Raw genomic sequence first — 18983 nt, 5'->3', positions numbered from 1 at the left:
TGTATATTTTGTGTGTATTTTATGTTTACTTTTTTTTTCTGCGCGTGTTTGTGGCCGCGTTACTCGGTGTGACGTCAAGGTGATGCAACTTCTTCCGGAAAGTTAACTCCGCCTCCCAGAATGCAGCGCGCCATCGACTTCCGGTTGCGCTCCGCCAAACACTTCCTGGATTACTCGATACACGCTCCGAAATCAACGGCACCCATCATTACTTCAAACGGGTCCAAGTGAAAGGTAAGCCGTGAGTGAAGGTGTAGCCTGAGGTTGTGTTTTAATTTAAATGTGAGCGTGACGATGACGACGCGTTTGGTGTGCTGAGTCGTTTCTGTTTCGTTTCGAGCCAAAGAAGCTTCTTCTCCTCAAGCTTGCTCACTTGACGCAAGGAGAGCAAACATGACCGTAATTGTTTGTTCCCGCTGAAAATCTTGCATTCTTCTACTCATTCTTATCCTTTGCTGCCGTTCTAAAACTCTTCCTTCATCTGCAGTTCTTGTCAACATGATCTGCATCCTCTTAGTTCAGTGTTGTCACAAATGGGTTGAGGATCATGGGAGTGATGCACCACAGCATACTCTCAAACAGAACTTGTGACATCACTAAGCTTTGGGATTTGGGCATTTCTGAACTTCAGCGCCGTTTTCACAACAGTAGCGGATGAGACGCCGCCGAGGGTTAAATGCATGACGCTCCTCAGGTGGCGCCGCTTGTAGCACGTACGTGCTAACCGAGCTAAATGTGTGTCACGCAGATGGAGTCATGTGACAGCCAGCGAAGCAAGCGTGTGCATTGACCAAGGTTGACTCCCCCAGCAGCCCGGTCCCGGTCGGTGGCGGCCCGTACGCTGCCATGGACAGCCGATGCAGCAGCAGCACCGACTCTCGTGTGACGGGGGGATACGGGGCCAGGAGCTCCACGTCCCTCCAGGGCCACATGGACTCGTACAAGGAGGAGAAGAAGACAAATTGCATCTCGGACGTCAGGCGGACCTTTTGCCTCTTCGTTACCTTCGATCTTTTGTTCGTCACCTTGTTGTGGATCATTGAGCTCAACGTAAGAGCTTTGTCACGACCCGCCCGTGTTTTTCTCACACCGGACGTATCAATCCCGATTCTGTGCGCCCTCACGCCGCTGATGCAGATTACCGCAATCAAGGACGCTTGCTTCCTATCGCCAATTCACCCATACAGCAAATCAAGATGGCCGACTTCCCCTTTAAATTCCAACACAAGTCCTTGTGACTTTTCTGTGCATCCAGCAAAATTTTGTGTTAATTGGTGAAACTGCTGTCGGGGTTTAATTTATTTTCCAAAGGTTCCGTGGAGCGCTATTGAGTGTGTACTACGTGTGTGCCAGGTGAACGGCGGCCTTCCCGAACAGCTGAACCGAGAAGTGGCCCACTACGACTACCACGCCTCCTTCTTTGACATCTTTGTAAGAAAACACAATTATTTGGGATGCACCTTTTGAGTTGACTTGATCAAAAATGCCTCCTCGACTTTGTCCCCTCTGCTTCCTGCCTGGGCTCCGCCCCCTCAGCTTCTGGCAGTCTTCCGATTCGCTGTCCTCATCTTGGCCTACGCCGTCTGCAGGCTGAGACACTGGTGGGCGGTGGCTGTGAGTACACACGCTCAAGCACATGCAAGATGCACACGCTCAAAACACTTGTACACACTAAAGGCACCCACGTGTTGACAAACACTCTCACAAAAACACCCAAAAAAATGCACATGCCCACACCATGCAAAATGCACACACATTTGCCACATACACACACACACACACCCACACACACGTCGGCATGTTCACAGAAAAAGCACACACAGGCAGACTTTGTGGTGAGCGTCTTGCTGGTTGTGTTGCGTTCAGATCACCACTGCCGTCAGCTGCGCTTTCCTCATCGTCAAAGTGGTTTTTTCAAAGGTAAGTCTTCAAGAAGCTCATTAGCAAAGGAGATTGTCTGTCCGTCCATGCATTTCAACTGGAGTCTTTCTTTGTCCGGGTTTTTCCGTCAGCTGCTGTCCCAGGGTGCTTTCGGATACCTGTTGCCCATCATCTCCTTCGTACTGGCCTGGATCGAAACCTGGCTGCTGGACTTCAAGGTTCTTCCTCAAGAAGCCGACGACCAAAACCGTGAGCAGGCTGTGTTCCTCCCACTCCTCTTCGTCTTCCTCGCTTAGCTCGTGTGTGTCTGTCTGTCTCTGTGTGGGTGCATGCGCGTCCCCCCCCCACCTTGCATGTCTCTGCGTGGTCTTGCTCAGGCTACCGGTGCCCGCCGGATGCCACCGCTGCAGAGCGAGCTCCTCTCTTCGCTCCCGGCCCCATGTCAGACGGCCAGTTCTACTCGCCGCCCGAGTCGGTGGCAGGTGAGCGCCCCTGAGTGTGACTGGTTGCAACCACAAACTTACCGCTCAACTTTTGTTTTTCTCTCTTTTCTTGGGCAGACACGGATGAGGACCTGGAGGACAAGCGCTGACTCTCGGGACAGCTCGGGTAACGCCAATGCATGCCGGGGGGGTGGGGGAGTGGGGCGGAGGCGCAGTGAGTGTTTTTATTGGTTTTTAATTTTTTTGCTTGTCTGAACAGGAAGTTTTGTGCACCAGCTTTGAAGGGAAAACTTTGCCTTATACTTGCACATACACGCGCACGCACATAGAATCATGATTTTCTGTCCGGGCTTTCACATGAAGTAGTGAAAACGTATTCGCGGCCAGTAGGACAATGTATTTGCGGTTCTCAGTCAAAATGGGAACCAAATGTCCATGGAAAGTGATGCCTTTCAAAATAAAAGTCTTGCTGAGTCAACTGTCATTAAGAGCAAGCACACAAAACCACAGTCATAGACTAAAGGATGCACACCACGCTTGCAATATTTCACGTCCCCGGAGGAGCCATTCAGGAGGAAATATTGGCAGAACGAGGCGAGGCTTTGCAATGGAGTTTGACGCAGACGTCACTGAAGCGGATGCAAACCGAGACCGCTTGATGCTTCAAGTTCAAAACAGGCACTTTCCCTCCCAAGCAGTCCGCTCGCTCGCCCGCCTGGACCACTTCCAGGTCGGATATACCCCCAGCCTGCCCACCTCTGACCACATTTGTGAGTGCTCCAGGCCGCATTTGAAAAAATTGGAACTGAGCCTTTGTTTTGAACTGTTTTTAAAAGAATCCCATTTCCACTAATTGAAAATTGAGCTGCGGAGTGAACTTGGACCAAGACATGCATTGAAAGTAGTCATTTGAAATCAAGATGGAAGATGACATTAGGAATTCGGTGAGGAGTCCATCCAATGTAGAAGGCAAAGGACAACAAAGCCCGACCTGGGAGTGGTTGATGGTGTAGGGGTACACTTGCTTGCCAATGTGTGCCGACACACAATTGTCAGAACTTGATTACACAGCAACAAAGGGTCTAATTAACATCATATCTATCTATTTAGGAGAACACCTGTATGCAGTACGAGAATTGCTAAATAAAGTGGGAAAAAAATGTCATCAGAGTGTCAATTATGCTCACTGGGAACCAATTGAAAATGTGAAAAAATCGGGGTGGCAAGAAAGAGCAGTAACTTTTTTTTTTTTTTTTAAATGTCGGTCCTAAACACTTGAGGTATGTCTTGAAAAGCCACCACCGGAAGTAGAGTGGTGATTATCCCGGCTTGACGCGGACCTGAAACGGAGAATTCCGGCTGATTGGGCGGTGGCCGCGGCGGAGTTGCGATGCTGGCAAACCCGGTAGCACCAAGCCCGGCCGGCGGAGCGGAGGAGGCAGCCCTGGGACCTCCCGCCAGGGAAGAGGCATCCTTCGGCTGGTCCGCTGGGGGTCTCCCGTCCGGCCTGGTGGACTGGAAGCGCAGACCGTGCAGAACTTTTGCCTTGTTCGCTGCAGCCAACGCGGGCATCTGGTAAGCCGGTGGCATGACGCAGACATTCGGCAACCTCGACACGAGTTTAATTAGGTCTTTCGTTTTTTTTCTGAGGATTTTCGAGTAATCAAAATGCTTTGATTGTGTAGTCATGTTTTGTCATTCCATCAACGCTTCATCATGCTGTACCCCCCCACCTCCCCTAAAGGTTTCCACCGTGTAGAGAATGGAAGATGTGTAAACAGTGTTTGCGATGTTTTGTACACCAGTCACTCAGTATTCTGTCAACACGTCGTATGTCAACACGCTCAAATCAAGGAATAGACAAATTGGTGGTGCTACCACCTGCAAAAATGTTATTTACCCTACAATACATGACATCTTGTTTTTAATGTTGTAAACACGAAGTCATGGAATATGAGGGCCGTAGCTCGCATTTGTGAAAAACCAAACAATTGCAAACATAACTAACGAGGATGTCGTATTTACTCCTTTCACTTTTGATAGTGCTTGCATAAAACAAGAAAGAATCAAATTAGATGTTTTTCAAGACAAAAATGTTCACCCGACAATATGATTTGGTAGCTTAATGCTATAAAAGTCCAAATTGGAAAAGACAGACTAGAAATTAGCATTGATGGTACGGTAATTGTAAAGCTGTGTTTTCTTTTTTTAAGTTTAAGACCTTTAATGGACAGAAGGGAAAAAAACATTGTACTGCTCCCATTGGCTGAGGCGGACACATCACAACAAGCAGCACAATTGAGCATTAAATCTTTTTTACATTCTTGAGATTTGAGTGGCAAACGAATTCACAAACGACTCCACTTGTATCTCACTCATGTAAATGTGCTCCGTGCAGGTTGTTTGCTCGCATCTGGATGCGAATGTACTGCCTGGTTGCCGTCTTGCTGGTTCTGATGGTTCTCTTGGCGACCGTCAAGGATGCCATCAGCTCCCGAAGCAAAGGTGGCGAACCAAATCGAATCACTTTGCTCAAGTCCGCCGCTTTCCAAAGTCAGGTGCTGAATTCCTGCTCTGTGCTCTTTACAGGAGGAACCACGTGGTACAGCCGCTACGTATGGTAAGAAACACCACACACACGGCCCAAAACATTTTATTTTCCAATTGCAAACGATTTGTGTAAAAATCCAAAAGGATGCCAGGTACGGTCATGCAGGGTACGGTTATCTCCATGTTGCAGTCTCTTTTGGAGTGCCGGTTCCGCAGAGTACATTGCTGCCTCGAGATGTGAGTGTGGTTCAAAAAGTCTAAAGACGGCTATCTTAAAAGGTTCTTTCACCATTAAAATGGGTGGAAAGGGGATGAAGGCCTTCTAGCCCACCCGAAAGAAATTCCCAAAAGAAATGTGTTTAATAAAAATGAAGGATATCGTCGTGATGCCATTAAACACCACGTAAATATGTTTAACGTTTTGGCCACATTTTTTGCTTCAGTTCAATGGCCATTGTGCTGTTCGTTCTGGCGTTCACACTTGTGACCACCCGGGGGCGCTATAATTCAGCCATACTCGCATACTGTCCATCCATGCAGATGCTCTTTAGTTGTTGGTCTTTACAGAGGACAAAAACTATACAACTGGGAGGTTTATTCTTTATTTTTTGTTACATTTATTCCATACAGAAAAATCCAGGAGATTATCTCAAGAATGTATCTCAAGGCGTCACTCCGTCCATCCGTCCTCCACGTGCCAGTCAGTCATGTTGTTGTCATGTTATTGGTGTTTGTCACCTGTGTCTGTCCATCCAGCGTCATGTGCTCGCATGCAAAGAATTGTGGGAGATTAGAGCTGCTGACAGCTGCTGCCCTGACACACACACACACACACACAAAAACACACTCGCACGCAAATGTCACCTACTTAATTGTGTGGGGTGTAAGAATGTGCGTATTTGAATGTACGTGTGTGAGTCTGTGCGTGTGAGAATTTGTGTGTATGCACCAGCACAAGTGTACAAACATCATGCGACCTTCTCGTAGCTGTCAATCAAGGCACGTTGCTCTGGCAACACGTGAATCCACCCGTGTGCGTGCGCGAGTAGTGACGGAGGGTACAAACATCATGCGACCAGAGCTCGATGTCACTGTCTTCGAGGAAAGATGCGCCGAGTGTCCCCACAACAAAAGCTCGAGTGTCCCAACACTTGTGAAACTTGCGTGTCCGCGTGTGACTCAGCTGTTTCCTCGCATCTGCAACGTCTGCCACACAGGTCCAACCAATCGGGCGGCCGGCCAGGGAGCGGGTGTGTTCCTCGGCGAGCTCTCTGATTGGACGAGAGCTGGCGAGCAAACAATTTCATCCATGTGAATGTGAAAAAAAAATTAAGGAGCTGTCAGTCAGCACCAATGATAGGTATTCAATTATCGGTTTCAAATTTATGAAAGACGGACACGCGCGTGTTACAGGCGTGTGTGTTTGTAGAAATACGTGTCTGTACTCATGTGTCTTATTCTGACGTGTGCGTGAAAGTTTTTGTGGGGAAACCAAAGGCGGGGCAGGATTGTGCCGTCCCGCTGTCGGCCTTCGTCACCAAGCAGCGTGACTCTTGTTATTTTTAGCGTGCCAGCCTTCAAATAGGCGAGCCGGACTCCGTTCAGCGTAAACAGGTGTCTCCACTGAGCGCCACAGTCGCGACATCCCAACGCTGGGAGTTTGCTATTGGATTTTTAATTTTTTTCCTTTGCTTTGGACCTGTCGCCAGAGTGTCACCTCGAGATCGTGGTGCGGAACAGAGGTAACTGGAGACTTACTAAAATATTGTCATGATGTTGTTTTGTGAGGTATACTGATGTTTCTTGGCACAAATGGGTTGGGCTAATATCGTGTTGTGGCTTACGTTGATTGCGTGTCCTTAATTGTCGCAAAATGTCTCTTTTTTCTATTTCGCACCATATCGCAAATTTGTGTCTCGGATCTGACCGAAGGAATCGCTTGGTTTCAATTGAGTCCAAATGAGTCAAATTAGCATGGTTCCGTGTGATCATTTCAAAATGTGAAAATCCTTCACGCTTGGGAAAATAAACCGACTTTGCATGTCAACTCAAGACTTGACGACCACACCGTGGCTTGTCTTTCAGCTGGGAGACGATGGAGCCGGACTCGGCCCAGAAGTCGGGCTCGGAACCGCACCTGAGTGACTCTCTGCGGCTGCTACTGCAGGAGGCATCAGCCTTCAAGCAGCAGAACCCCGGCAAGGTGAGGTGTCTTGATGACCAACCGCCATGATGACGATGACTACAGGCTCTTGGTCTTCTTCTGCAGTTCTGTTTGCTGGTGTGCAGCTTCTGCACTTTCTTTGCTGTCCTCGGACGCTACATTCCTGGGATCGTCATCTCCTACCTTCTAGGTGAGCGCCCCCAAAACAATTACAATGGAGCGTGCTTTGTTCTTTATTTAAAAAAAGAATCTTATATTTGTGGATCATGATGTGATCTCTTCAATTCCATTCCTTTGCCACTAGGGTCAGTCAGCATGTTGCCCTCATACGGGTCACCCTTACGTGCTGTGTTTCAGTGTTGTGGGCGTTCCTGTGGCCGGTGCTGTCGTCTCCGGAGGTGTCCTCGTGGCTGAAGCCGCTTCTGCAAAAACTGCACTTTGGCTTGGCGACATTGCTGCAAAAGATAAAAGAGGATCACGGTAACGACGTCGCGTTTAAAACAAATAGCAGGCATGCTAGTTAGCTAGCGTGTGCTTCAGTTCAATGGACATTGTGCTGTTCCTTCTGGTGTTCACACCGTTGTGGTCTTGTGCCGTACCACAGAGAGAAGAATCCTTAAGGCTCGGATTGAGGAGTCCGTGGAGTCGGAGCGCTCATCCATGTTTGCCAAGGTAGGCACGTCGTCTGATAGTTGCCGCCACATTGTCAAGAATGGAAGCTTTTGCATCATAATCGAAGAATTCAATTCAATTCATCGAGCTGCTCCTGTCACTGAGTTGCCACTGCTCTTGTTTCTTGCAGAAGATGAAGAATATGTGCCTGCTTTAATTGCCATCTTATCTTTAGAAAACGTTCCATACCGATATCTATTTTTTTTTATGAACATCATGAATCGAAGAGCTGCTTATTTGAGCCAATGTGTTATTTGCATGAAATGATGCAACGTTCCATTTTGTTCCGTGCTCGTCAGCTGGATTCGGCGGCATGTAAGGAACTGTCGGTGTCGGACACGTCGGTGTCGGACGTGACTTGGACGGACAACTTGAACCTGTCGGAGGAGAACACGCCGCAGACGGAGAACTCTGAAGGTGACTTTTGCGCTTCACGCCAGTAGAATAAATGAAGGAACTTTTCAGTTCTTTCAAAATGCGAATTTTAAAAAAAAACATACGTTTTCCAAGCCTCACATAACTGCTTGGTGGGCCGGACGAATTTATGATGATGATCTCATTAAGCGCCATGACAAGATCACACTTTGACCTTTGATGCCCCCCTCCAGACCTGGACAGAGAGGAGGTGTTCTCTGGGGGTCTCCATGACTTCCCCTCTGTGGACAATGGCACTACCACCAATGGCGAGGACGACGAAGAAGAAGACTTCCTTCCTCTGCCAATCGGGAACAAGCGCACCGTTCCACCTCCCGATGACGGCGCAGGCCTAGATCTGGTCCAGACCGTGATGCGGGCCTCTATTGTGGCCGCCATCCAGGAGACAGCTGGGGGCTTCAGACTCCCCAAGGTGGCCGAGGAGTCGGACAGCGAAGTTGACGACTTTGAGCTGCTGGACCAGGCGGAGCTGGACCAGCTGGGGGCGGAACTGGATCTCGCGGCAGGGGATGGAGCCAGGACCTCCGCTGAAGAAAGCGGTGGAAAAGCTCCCGGGTTCTTCGCCAAACTTCTGAGACGCCACTGATTCGCCGCCGGACAGTTGTGACTTACGAGTTGAATTTGTTCCGTGACCAAGCTCCCAACTCATTTTGCTTGTACAGCGGTACCTTGAGTTGCCGTCACAATTTGAGTTTTTCGAGTTAGGAGCGATCGACAATTTATCTGGGTCAAACCAAGTTTATTTATGTAGCCCTTAATCACAAACACAAAACAATGTGTTGCTCCACTACTTTGGGATGGTAAATTTGGTAGAGAGGTGTTTATTCAGGGTAGACTCGCCAAAAATAAGTCTGAAGAAGCCATGCCAAGACAGCCCTTCTGCTGTTTTGCTTCCAAGCAGCCAAAGGTCGTGTTGACCACACCCACATGTCGCTAAATTGTTCAATACCCCCAAGTTCACTTTGATTTAATGATGTGAAATGTGGTAGTCACATTTATCATGAGCGGAACCCTCAAAACGTCTCACGAAGCTGAAAAAGATTGATCAGATGACCACAATTTAGTCTGGGAGCTTGTTGTTTGCTCGGTTTAGTGGCCATTCACCACAAAATGAAAACACCTGACTCGTGTTTTAAATGGAATGAAAATTGAAGGAATGTGAAATGCCCAGTAAAAAGGGTGCCAGGCAACTTGAATTTGACATTATGTAGCTGAAAATTGCTCCAATGTAAATTTTTTCAAGTCTCATTCTGCTGGTTGGATTTTGTTTATATTATGCTGTACTTTTGAAATCTTTTATAACTTTTTCATTTGTTCCAATGATCTCGTGCTTCGGTGAAATCAGCAACTACAAACGCTTAACAAATATTCACGCACCTTAATGAACTGGGGGGAAAACCCCCATGCACTTTGTTTTATACCTAATTACAATCAGTGAGCGATCATGTGGTTTTTCTACGACGGGATGACTAGTATTAACTGTCCAAGTTCAAGAGTGCCTAAAAATCTGCTGCTTTTGTCCAATGACTGTTGATCCAAACTTGGTCAAGCTTTACTTTACTCGGTTGCCTTTTGCTTGCATGGCATTTGTTTGACATGCATCAATGTAGTATTTGTGTAACTTGAATCCATGTTAATAAAATATTTCTGTGCAACATGTCAGCTAGCCCGTTTGTGTTCCAGTTGCTTGGGGCAGAAAACTCAAGTGCTGAGAATGAAGAGCTTCTTAAAACAAAAAGAGTGTCACGCCACGGTTCGGGTTTTTCACTTATGATGTCATAAAGAACATGACGACTGAGATCATGACGAATGAGTTAGTTTCATGTGTGTTGTGTTTATACGCGCGTGAGTGTGCTTGACTTTTGTGTTTACCTGGTTTGCCAACCCCGGAAGTGAGCGGGATCATTTGTTAACCAATGACGAGCGAGGCTCAGGCTGCGTCGGCCAATCACAAGCGCGGATCGGGCTCCAACAACAAACAAAAGATCTGTGCTGTGCGAGCTCACTGATTGGAGACTTTTCTGCTGGCCTCGCTCGACGGAGCCTTCCGATACTGTTGATCTCTTGTTTGCTATTTCAATCGCTTATCGCCCCGGCCGACCACCAGCGTGACAGGTCAAACCTGACCCGGCGACGTCGTGTTTCCATCTTGTCTGCTTTGAGTTCGGCCCGTGTCCAAAGGGGCGCTAGCCGCTCGGCTAAAGCGCTAAAGCGCAGCCGAGCAGCGGCTGCTTGTGGGCCACTTTAGCCAGTTTGAGCTCTGCCGCGTCTCACTCAACTCGACACTGACGGACAGCGGCGGCTTGAGCTTGTCACTGACAAGCCACTCGAGCGCAGCAGCCAGCATGTCGGGGCAGCCGTCAGGCTGCGGATTCCTCATGTCGGTGGTGGTCCATGGAGACTCGACGCTCAACGAGCAAGAGAAGGAGCTCAGCCAGCGGCTGCGACGCCTCTACCCCGCCGTTAACGAGAGCGAGACGCCGCTGCCTCGCTCCTGGAGCCCCAAGGACAAGTTCAGCTACATCGGGTTGTCGCAGAACAACCTTCGCGTGCATTACAAAGGTAAGGTCTCCTCGTCGGCCGTCTGGCCAGCTGTCGGAACCCCGCTCGGGATGATGAAAACCAGATCCCCGGCCGTCGAGACGATGATGCTAAAAACAAAGTGGCTAGGCTAGCTTAGCCCGAGAGGACATCTTGCTGCTTGCTTTTCTCAGTCACTCACGAGCTGGTTCGCTCCTCAAGCGCAGGGGGGAACATAAACACTCCACTCAGCCGTTTACAAGCCGTTGGGGGAAATAATAGGGGCAAATAATACTCTGTCTTTCCGTGAGACAAAGCTTTAAAGTCCAAAACCTAACGCTGCACTTTTCCCCTTGTTGGGCTAATTGGGTAGCACGATGGGCTAACTGTAGCAGGAAATGCATTCAGAATAAAGAATCCTGAAACACTTTCTCGAAGCTTCCTGAAGAAAGGAAGGTCAACCATAAAACTTTATGTCCGCGTGTCATCTCATGTGGCCACAATTAGGCCTGCGTTTACATATGCATCCGTTTAAGCCAGTGTTTCCCCAATCGTTTTTCATCCACGGCACACCTTTAATTGGAAAAAAATCTCAAGAGACACCACCAACAAAAATCTGTTGTTTTACACCAGCTTCTATATTGAAATGAGTTATCCATCCATCCATCCATCCATCCATCCATCCATCCATCCATTCATCCATCCATCCATCCATCCATCCATCCATCCATCCATCCATCCATCCATTTTCTGTATTACAAAAAAATATGTTATGAAAGTGCTATACAAATAAAGTCCTATTCCTATATATGTATATGTAGGGAGAGTCGAATTTTAGATTGTGTTTCTTTTTTTTAAAATAAGGTTTTAGACAGTGCAAGGGAAAAATGAACAATCCAGGTTCTCCGGTTGAACTGCATGCTCTGATTTCCATCCGACCACAAACACATGGCTGTCAGAGTGTCACTGTTAGCAAAAGCACACAGCAGCACACACCTAAACTGAATACGTGCCAATGCAATACAATCAAACCAACACAACATGAAATCTCAAGATTCTCTGATTCGCCGCGTATGCGTGATTAGCAAGTGGTGACCAGGCCTTGTGCTAACTGACCAGTGGTTTGGCGATCCTGTTTACAATGCGCTCCGTAATTAATATTGGACAAAAACAAATGTGAATGGCAACTATGTGAATGCCTGCTGTCTGATTCATCCATCTTTGATCGATAGATAGCTTTTCCGCAATGTCACAAGTTTTTCAGTGATGTCACACGAGGTCATTGTATTGTCGAGTTCAACTCGTGTCTTCACCGTCTAACTTTGTGAGAAGCACTGTGCCTAAGGAAATACAGCCCAGACAGTCGCGAACGCGCCTTCTCACGCCTTTGTCGTGTTCCCCCAAGGGCACGGCAAGACGCCGAAGGACGCGGCGTCGGTGCGGGCCACGCACCCCATCCCGGCGGCGTGCGGCGTCTACTACTTTGAGGTCAAGATCATCAGCAAAGGGCGAGACGGGTACGAAAAAAGAGAAAATGCATACGCTTTGTTTGCAGGCCTCTCGCCACGTCACCTCAGCGCACGGCTGCCGCAAATCACAATGTGTGTGTATGCGTGTGTGTGTGCTCTCAGGTACATGGGCATCGGCCTCTCTGCGCAGGGTGTCAACATGAACCGGCTGCCTGGTAAGACGACGCCGGCGAAGCTTTTGGCGGGACCCCCTCGTTAGCTTAAGTTCAGCCGCCACAAAACGTCTGATGTAGTCGGAGCACAACGCCGAGAATGCTTTGAGGAGCTTTCCGAGGGCGGCTCTCTTGGGCGTGTTGCTCTTCCCTCGGATTCCTAACCTACATTTGAGCGTCACAAACTGGTTCTGCTCGGTGCGGTGCAAACTCCTCACTACGGTGTTGGATGAACCGCAAAAGTTATGCTTTGCCTCTACTCATGGACAACACGACTTGACGACTTCTAGTTTGGAGGTGGAGTGAGGTAGACCCGCCCTTGAAACCAAAAGATAATGAGACTCTGCTGCGCTTCGTCCGCCAGGTTGGGATAAGCACTCTTACGGTTACCATGGTGATGACGGCCACTCCTTTTGCTCGTCTGGCACCGGGCAGCCGTACGGGCCCACCTTCACCACGGGCGACGTGATCGGCTGCTGCGTCAACCTCATCAACAACACCTGCTTCTACACAAAGAACGGACATAGCCTCGGTCAGCCGCATGCAGTTTTTTTGTTTTGTTTTGAAAATAAGTTTGCTGACATATTTCTCAAGCTGACTCTCTTTGTTCCCGTGCAGGCATCGCCTTCACAGACCTTCCAGTAAGTACTCCCGTCGGCTCGTCCAAACGCACCAGAAGTTCATTGGGTCGCGGCATCGCAAAAATGCTTTAGTCTGATACACAAACTAAACACATGCAGAAAAAAGTTCCATTAGTATATGCAGAAGTTGCGGTGGAAGTCTGAGTGTCACTGGGGCGTTTGCTCCCGCAGCCCAACTTGTACCCGACGGTGGGCCTGCAGACGCCCGGCGAGGTGGTGGACGCCAACTTTGGCCAGCATCCGTTTGTCTTTGACATCGAGGACTACATGCGCGAGTGGAGGACCAAGATCCAGGCGCAGATCGACCGCTTTCCCGTCGGCGAGCGTGAGGGCGAGTGGCAGTCCATGATCCAGAAGTAAGAGCCTCCGAGCCTCCACCTTGAAACGCTCGCCTTCGTATCCCCATCTGTGCCCATCGCTTATCGACAGTTTCCGGGCGGCACTTTGACCATGTCACTGTTTTGCCTCGTGTGCGTGCGTGCGTGCGTCTGTCTCACCCATGGTCCTGATGGGATTAAATGTTTGCGTCGCTATGATTACTCACCCTGCCTGGATTTAATCCACACTCATCGAGCCTGCCGTTGTCTCGTCTCGTCACCGGATTAAAAGCGGGAAGTCGCCAAGATGCCGATGTTGCTTGGCTGCGTTGCTGTCTCCAAATGTGACGCAGTCCAACCCTCCTCCACACTTTATAGAATAGCGTCTTTTCTGTTCTCATTCTCAATGGCAAGAAATGGGCAATGTCTGACAGCAGAACCTCTGGTTTGATGTGTTGTCAAAAAAACAAACCCAAAAGCAAACAAGGCCACTTGAAATTAGCAGATGCGGTCAACTGTTGAGCAGCCGTAGCGCTTGTTTGACGGTGTGGCGTCTCGCCTGCAGGATGGTGGCGTCCTACCTGGTGCACCACAGCTACTGCGCCACTGCCGAGGCCTTCGCCAAGACCACCGACCAGGCTGTGCACGAGGAGCTGGCCTCCATCAAGAATCGGCAGAGTGAGTCTCTCACCGCCGCCGATTCCCATGCCGCCAATTGAATGCCGGATTGTAAAAAGGTGCAATTCTTGCGGCCACTTTGCAGAGATCCAGAAGCTGGTGCTGTCCGGCAGGATGGGCGAGGCCATCGAGACCACTCAGCAGCTTTACCCGACCCTCCTGGAGAGGAACCCGGACTTGCTCTTCATGCTCAAGTACTCTATCTCCTCCACCACCACGCCATTTGAAATGCAGCAGTACTCTGACGGCTGCGTTTGCTGCGTGTGCGTTCAGGGTGAGACAGTTCATCGAGATGGTGAATGGGACGGACAGCGAGGTGCGCTGTCTGGGGGGTCGCAGCCCCAAATCTCAGGACAGTTACCCCAGCTCCCCCCGGACCTTTGGCAGCCCCGCTCACAAAGCCGGCAGCTCGCAGTCGTCCTACCTGGCAGGTACGCCGCCGCGCCCCAGCCGCCGGCTTTATGACTGCCACCTAGTTGGAGCTTTTTGAACTGCTGCAGCGACGCCAAACAAAGCCTGGCTGGACTGCACCATTTAGAACTTGATTGGGTGGGGGTGAAACATTCCAAGGTTGGTGGGGGGGGAAAGCAGCCTTGTCGCAATGCCATTGACGTGACGTGTGATTTTGTCGAGTTGGCTGTTTTGAAAAAGGCACCTGCCTCCCTGCACTTGCAGGTGCTGACAACTGCTGCAACGGCGTGACATCCAATAAGAGCCACGGCTCCGCCCCTCACGGTCATAAGCCCTGCCCTCCGGGGTCAGATGTCAGCTTGAACGGAAACCGCGGCCAGACGGCCGCAACCAGGTGCTTGTCGCGTCTGCGTGCGGCGTGTGCACTTTGCACTCGTTTGAGACGTGTGCGTGTGCATCAGCGACGTGGAGATGGAGGTGGAGCACTTCACCAACGGTGTGACGGAGTCGTCCTCCAACGGCTTCCTGAACGGTTCCTCCAAACACCTCAGCGAGCCTGACGACTGTGACGCCGACATGGGTACGTGTGTCTATCCGTGCGTGCGTGCGTGTGCCTATGTGTAACACGTGCGGTTGCGCGCAGAGGTGGAGTCTGCTCAGGCAAAGCGGCAGCTGTGCGGCGGCAGCCAGGCGGCCATCGAGAGGATGATCCACTTTGGCCGAGACCTGCAGAGCATGAGCGAGCATCTCAGGAGGGAGTGCGGCAAGAACTCGGCCAACAAGAAGATGCTGAAGGTGGGAGAAAGGCGAAAGTATGGCCGCCCGTGACCATGGTCAAGCCAATCGCAGCTTGGGCAAAACCGATTGTAGCGGTAGAATTGAAACAAATCAAAACGAAAGAGCAAAGTTCAATATGGCGGCAGGAACAAAAACTGAAGGCCGTAACAGGTGCATTGGCTTGACGTCGGTTCGAATGACTTGCCGATAACGTCGGAACTGATAGACTTTGGCGTGTGCCTTCAGGACGCCTTCAGCCTGTTGGCCTACTCCGACCCCTGGAGCAGCCCGGTGGGCTACCAGCTGGACGCCATCCAGAGGGAGCCCGTGTGCTCCACGCTCAACAGCGCAATACTCGGTAGGTGGCGTCGACGCGGCAACGGCCCGCCCAGGCGGGACCTGATTATGATGCACATCTGCCGCTCGTGTCTGCTCGCCTCCCCAGAGACGCACAACCTGCCCAAGCAGCCCCCGCTGGCCCAGGCGGTGGGCCAGGCCGCCCAGTGCCTCGCCATCATGGCGCGATCGGGCAGCGGCTCCTGCGCCTTTGCCTCTGTGGACAATTACCTGCACTAGCCACTCACACAGTAGTGAGCAAAAGTCTTTGTCCACCGATTTTACCACTGGCCGGTTTGGAAAGAAAAGTGTTTTGAGAAATTCGCCACAGTGGTGCTAAAATTTCTCTTTTTAGTTAACAGAAACGCCGCAACTTGCTCCAAAGTTGTTCCGCTAAAGCAAGATGGCACTTGTTCAGGTGGAACTCTGTGCCTCACTATTTCTTGCCACCACAAAATTGTACCAAAGTACTATTTTGAGCACCTCAACTTGACAAGACGGCAGCAAAATGCCGCTTTTATCTAATTGAAACTCGGCAACTCATTCCGTCGTAGTTTGATGCTGCAAGATAGCGGACAAACATTTTTTAGTCGAATGAATCGCCTCAACCTCCCAGAAACATTAATGGGATCGGTTTTCTCAACATTGTATCTTGCCAAAGTTGTATTTTTATGCGACTTTGTGCAAATAATAATGGCGGTGTTCCCGAGCCAATCTGCAAATTAAATCGCAAACAGCCAAGTGCGACTGCGGGGGTTCTCACTCCATGCTTTGCCACCTTTGTGGCATCAATAGGCAATTCCAAGCCTTTCTTTTAAATCAGTTGGGAATTTTTGATATTCGAAAGAAATATGGAAGCGCTGTGCCGTGGAAAAAGTGGTGGAACAAAATTTTTGCACACCACTGTGTACACACACACACACCACCTCCCTTTATGTGGTAAATAGAAACCAGCCCCCTGACCCCCGACTGACTGATGGCGTGACATTGGCCCAGTGTAGCCATCTTAATTGCCCCCCCCACCCCTCGCCGAGAAACAGTGAGCCCAGCACCTCCCCACCCCCTTTTCTGTATTTTTTTTTTTTATGTTCATTTAGTGCTGGCGTCAAGGAGGGGTGGGGGGCTCTTGGGTTCTGGCTCTTAGTTGGTGCAGGTTTACGAGGTGCAGACGCCACCGTTCAAATGACTATGATGAATGAAATGATTATTCTGATTCTTGTTACTTGCATTGACTTTACAGCCACTTGTGATGCTAATAAAAGAAGCCAGCCCGTGTACATGTGACCACTCGATAAGAACGCAAACGTAGGCGTGCACGCAGCGCCGTGGTTGATTGGCGGGGAGCACGTCCGCCTCACATCTGCCGTTTGAGTCGCATCTCAGCTTTTTGGGCTCACGTTCCGAAGATTCTGCTTCCGCATTGAAGGTACGGCATGGCGCCAACTCCCACTCGCTCGTCTAATTCACAACGATGGCATCAATAGCATCTAACTGGTGTGCCGGAATGACCTTTCCAATTGTTCAAGTGCCATCAAACCTTTATATAGGTTAATAGATTTCAACATTTTGTCCCATATTGCCACGTTGTGTGAATTTGAGCATGCACATGTAGAGAAGAAGAAAAACATACCAATAGCTCCAGCACTAAACATTGTTTTTTCTGAATTTTTTTATTTAAGTCTGCGATGTCAGTCAGTGGTTTCTACCAGTTGCCTCAAAGGCAGCCGGGATTGGACGCCGCCACGAGCCAAAATAAAAACAAGCGTGATGGCAGAAAAACAATTTTAATTCCATAACTAAAAGGTTGTCTGACGATCGCGTAACGGATTGCCCGCAATTCCTAGCCGTCCGCCACTTGAACCCATCATACATGGGCAGAACTTGGGCTGCCACATTGCTGTGGCACCGCCCAAAAGAACACTCTTCCCTACAGGCAAAAAGAAAATAGTCTCTGGATTGACTCGATTGGGCACAGTGTTTGGCGTATCGTCACGGCAAGGGTGCATGTACTTGTTGCGGACATCCAATCAGCTGGAGGAAACCCGCTTTTGAATCCAGCGCCGCTTCAGCTTCTCCGCCTTGCTTTTTTTCTCAGGAGCTAAAGCAAAAAAAAAAGCATCAGCACAACAAGTCTTGGGAAACCACCTCCCCTCGTTCCTCACCCCATTGGCTGTTGACAAAGGAAAAGGCAGCGCCTTTCCTCTTTCCAGTCTTATTTTGAAGGGACAGCAGCTCGTTGTCTGACAGGAAGACAAAACAAAGGAAAGCATAGTTAGATTTTTCCAAATTGTATTTGTTTAGGGTACTAAAATAGGCATGCCACTTTTTGGCACCACTCAAAGTGGAGCCTGTGTGGAACTGACACTTGGCTTACTTGTGCCTCGATGACTTGCCATTTTGTAATACCGCATGTGGAGGAAATCCTCGGCAGCTTTCTGATGAAAAGACGGCAGCGTTTGAGCCTTTACCGTCATTACTTTGTAGTTCCCCATCAGCCTGAAAAGTAAACACGCAATCGTTGTGTCTAACGGTTTTGGCACCTTTTGTGCGTTCGGGTATCCAGAGGGTGGTCGTGCAAATAACTTTTGCACTTTATTTTTTCCTCATACTTTTTGGAATGTTTCAGTTTTTGCTTCTTTGTCTCTTCCGTCTCATCTTCATCTTGATGAGTCGCTTCAGCTTCTTGTTGGCTCTGCCTTCTGTTAGAAAAAAAGATTATCATCGGAAATTGTGAGGAAAGATGAACAAGTGGAGAAAACTTACTGGGACGAGTCGATTTCCTCCAGAAGTGTGTCAGAAAGAGGTTTTCTCTTCTAGCAAGTGAAAGGAGAATGATTTAGAATGCAAACGTGAAAAAAATAACGTAATCTTCATGAAATGCGAGGCACCTTCTGCTCCTGGAACAGTTCCTGCCTCTTCTTCCTCTTCTCCTTCAGCAGCTCCTTCTCCCTGGAAGCACGCGCGTTTCCAACGGGAGAAATGTTTTAATCATGCTTAGCTTGGTTGGCTAGCATGCTACCAGTTAGCCTACCTCCTGGCACTTTCCAGGGCCTGACTCACGCTCCGCAACGCCTGGGCCTTGGAGTCCTTAAAAGTGACCTCCTCGGGCGCCTCGTCGTCACTGGAACTTAATTCTAAATTCCAACTCTCCATTATCACGTCGTTTCTGTCCGTTTTGTACAACTGGCTGCTCGCCTCGTTATTTGGTCGCCATGTTGGGGCGGTCCCTCGGAGGCGTCACTCTGACGTAGTTGCTTATTTTTGGTACACAGAAATACTGTTTTTATTTTATTATTATTATTGAAGGATCAAGTTACAAAATGTAATAGACATCAAACTATGTTATCATATGCACAGAAAGGCAATACAACAGAAGAAAGGAAGGAAGAAGAGTATGTTTTCTAAGTCGCTAGTTTCATCAATTATCGGCCGCCACCTGAGCTTTTAATTTGGAATCCTAACCGGAAGCAGTGTTTT

General features: G+C 49.3%; 4 protein-coding genes across 6 annotated transcripts; 3 read left to right on the top strand and 1 right to left on the bottom strand.

Annotated features, from left to right (window-relative positions):
* The first annotated feature begins 66 nt into the window (after positions 1-66).
* On the top strand, positions 67-3489 carry stard3nl (STARD3 N-terminal like). Of its 2 annotated transcripts, XM_049747929.1 has the most exons (9): positions 67-234; positions 749-1050; positions 1354-1431; positions 1537-1614; positions 1867-1920; positions 2013-2130; positions 2259-2363; positions 2442-2490; positions 2584-3489. In XM_049747929.1, the coding sequence occupies exons 2-8, from the start codon at positions 847-849 to the stop codon at positions 2471-2473; spliced, it is 669 nt and encodes a 222-aa protein (XP_049603886.1). In that variant the 5' UTR covers positions 67-234; positions 749-846; the 3' UTR covers positions 2474-2490; positions 2584-3489. The 2 variants fall into 2 exon arrangements, with proteins under 2 accessions (XP_049603886.1, XP_049603885.1); XM_049747928.1 differs by having other exon boundaries at positions 2442-3489.
* A 165-nt stretch (positions 3490-3654) lies between these two features.
* On the top strand, positions 3655-9804 carry retreg1 (reticulophagy regulator 1). Its single transcript, XM_049747835.1, has 9 exons — positions 3655-3899; positions 4723-4829; positions 4914-4944; positions 6960-7077; positions 7144-7228; positions 7396-7518; positions 7643-7710; positions 8010-8127; positions 8319-9804. Exons 1-9 carry the CDS (start codon positions 3715-3717, stop codon positions 8729-8731), a joined length of 1248 nt encoding a protein of 415 aa, XP_049603792.1. The 5' UTR covers positions 3655-3714; the 3' UTR covers positions 8732-9804.
* Positions 9805-10329: 525 nt separating this feature from the next.
* ranbp9 (RAN binding protein 9) lies at positions 10330-16783 on the top strand. Its single transcript, XM_049747771.1, has 14 exons — positions 10330-10707; positions 12071-12182; positions 12297-12349; positions 12711-12878; positions 12965-12987; positions 13159-13343; positions 13870-13982; positions 14068-14176; positions 14256-14413; positions 14658-14787; positions 14855-14973; positions 15037-15188; positions 15417-15528; positions 15616-16783. Exons 1-14 carry the CDS (start codon positions 10491-10493, stop codon positions 15744-15746), a joined length of 1782 nt encoding a protein of 593 aa, XP_049603728.1. The 5' UTR covers positions 10330-10490; the 3' UTR covers positions 15747-16783.
* A 491-nt stretch (positions 16784-17274) lies between these two features.
* nol7 (nucleolar protein 7) lies at positions 17275-18762 on the bottom strand. 2 transcript variants are annotated; one of them, XM_049747942.1, is made up of 8 exons: positions 18538-18762; positions 18395-18455; positions 18270-18319; positions 18116-18205; positions 17881-18002; positions 17669-17746; positions 17517-17604; positions 17275-17433 (listed from the first exon to the last, which is right to left on the bottom strand). In XM_049747942.1, the coding sequence occupies exons 1-7, from the start codon at positions 18657-18659 to the stop codon at positions 17534-17536; spliced, it is 594 nt and encodes a 197-aa protein (XP_049603899.1). In that variant the 5' UTR covers positions 18660-18762; the 3' UTR covers positions 17275-17433; positions 17517-17533. The 2 variants fall into 2 exon arrangements, with proteins under 2 accessions (XP_049603899.1, XP_049603898.1); XM_049747941.2 differs by having other exon boundaries at positions 17275-17604.
* Between the last annotated feature and the right edge of the window lie 221 nt (positions 18763-18983).

Source organism: Syngnathus scovelli, chromosome 17, assembly GCF_024217435.2.
Source record: "Syngnathus scovelli strain Florida chromosome 17, RoL_Ssco_1.2, whole genome shotgun sequence".
Lineage (NCBI taxonomy): Eukaryota > Metazoa > Chordata > Actinopteri > Syngnathiformes > Syngnathidae > Syngnathus > Syngnathus scovelli.
The sequence above is the reverse complement of the archived record's forward strand: the minus strand, read 5'-3'. Positions and strand labels throughout refer to the sequence as shown.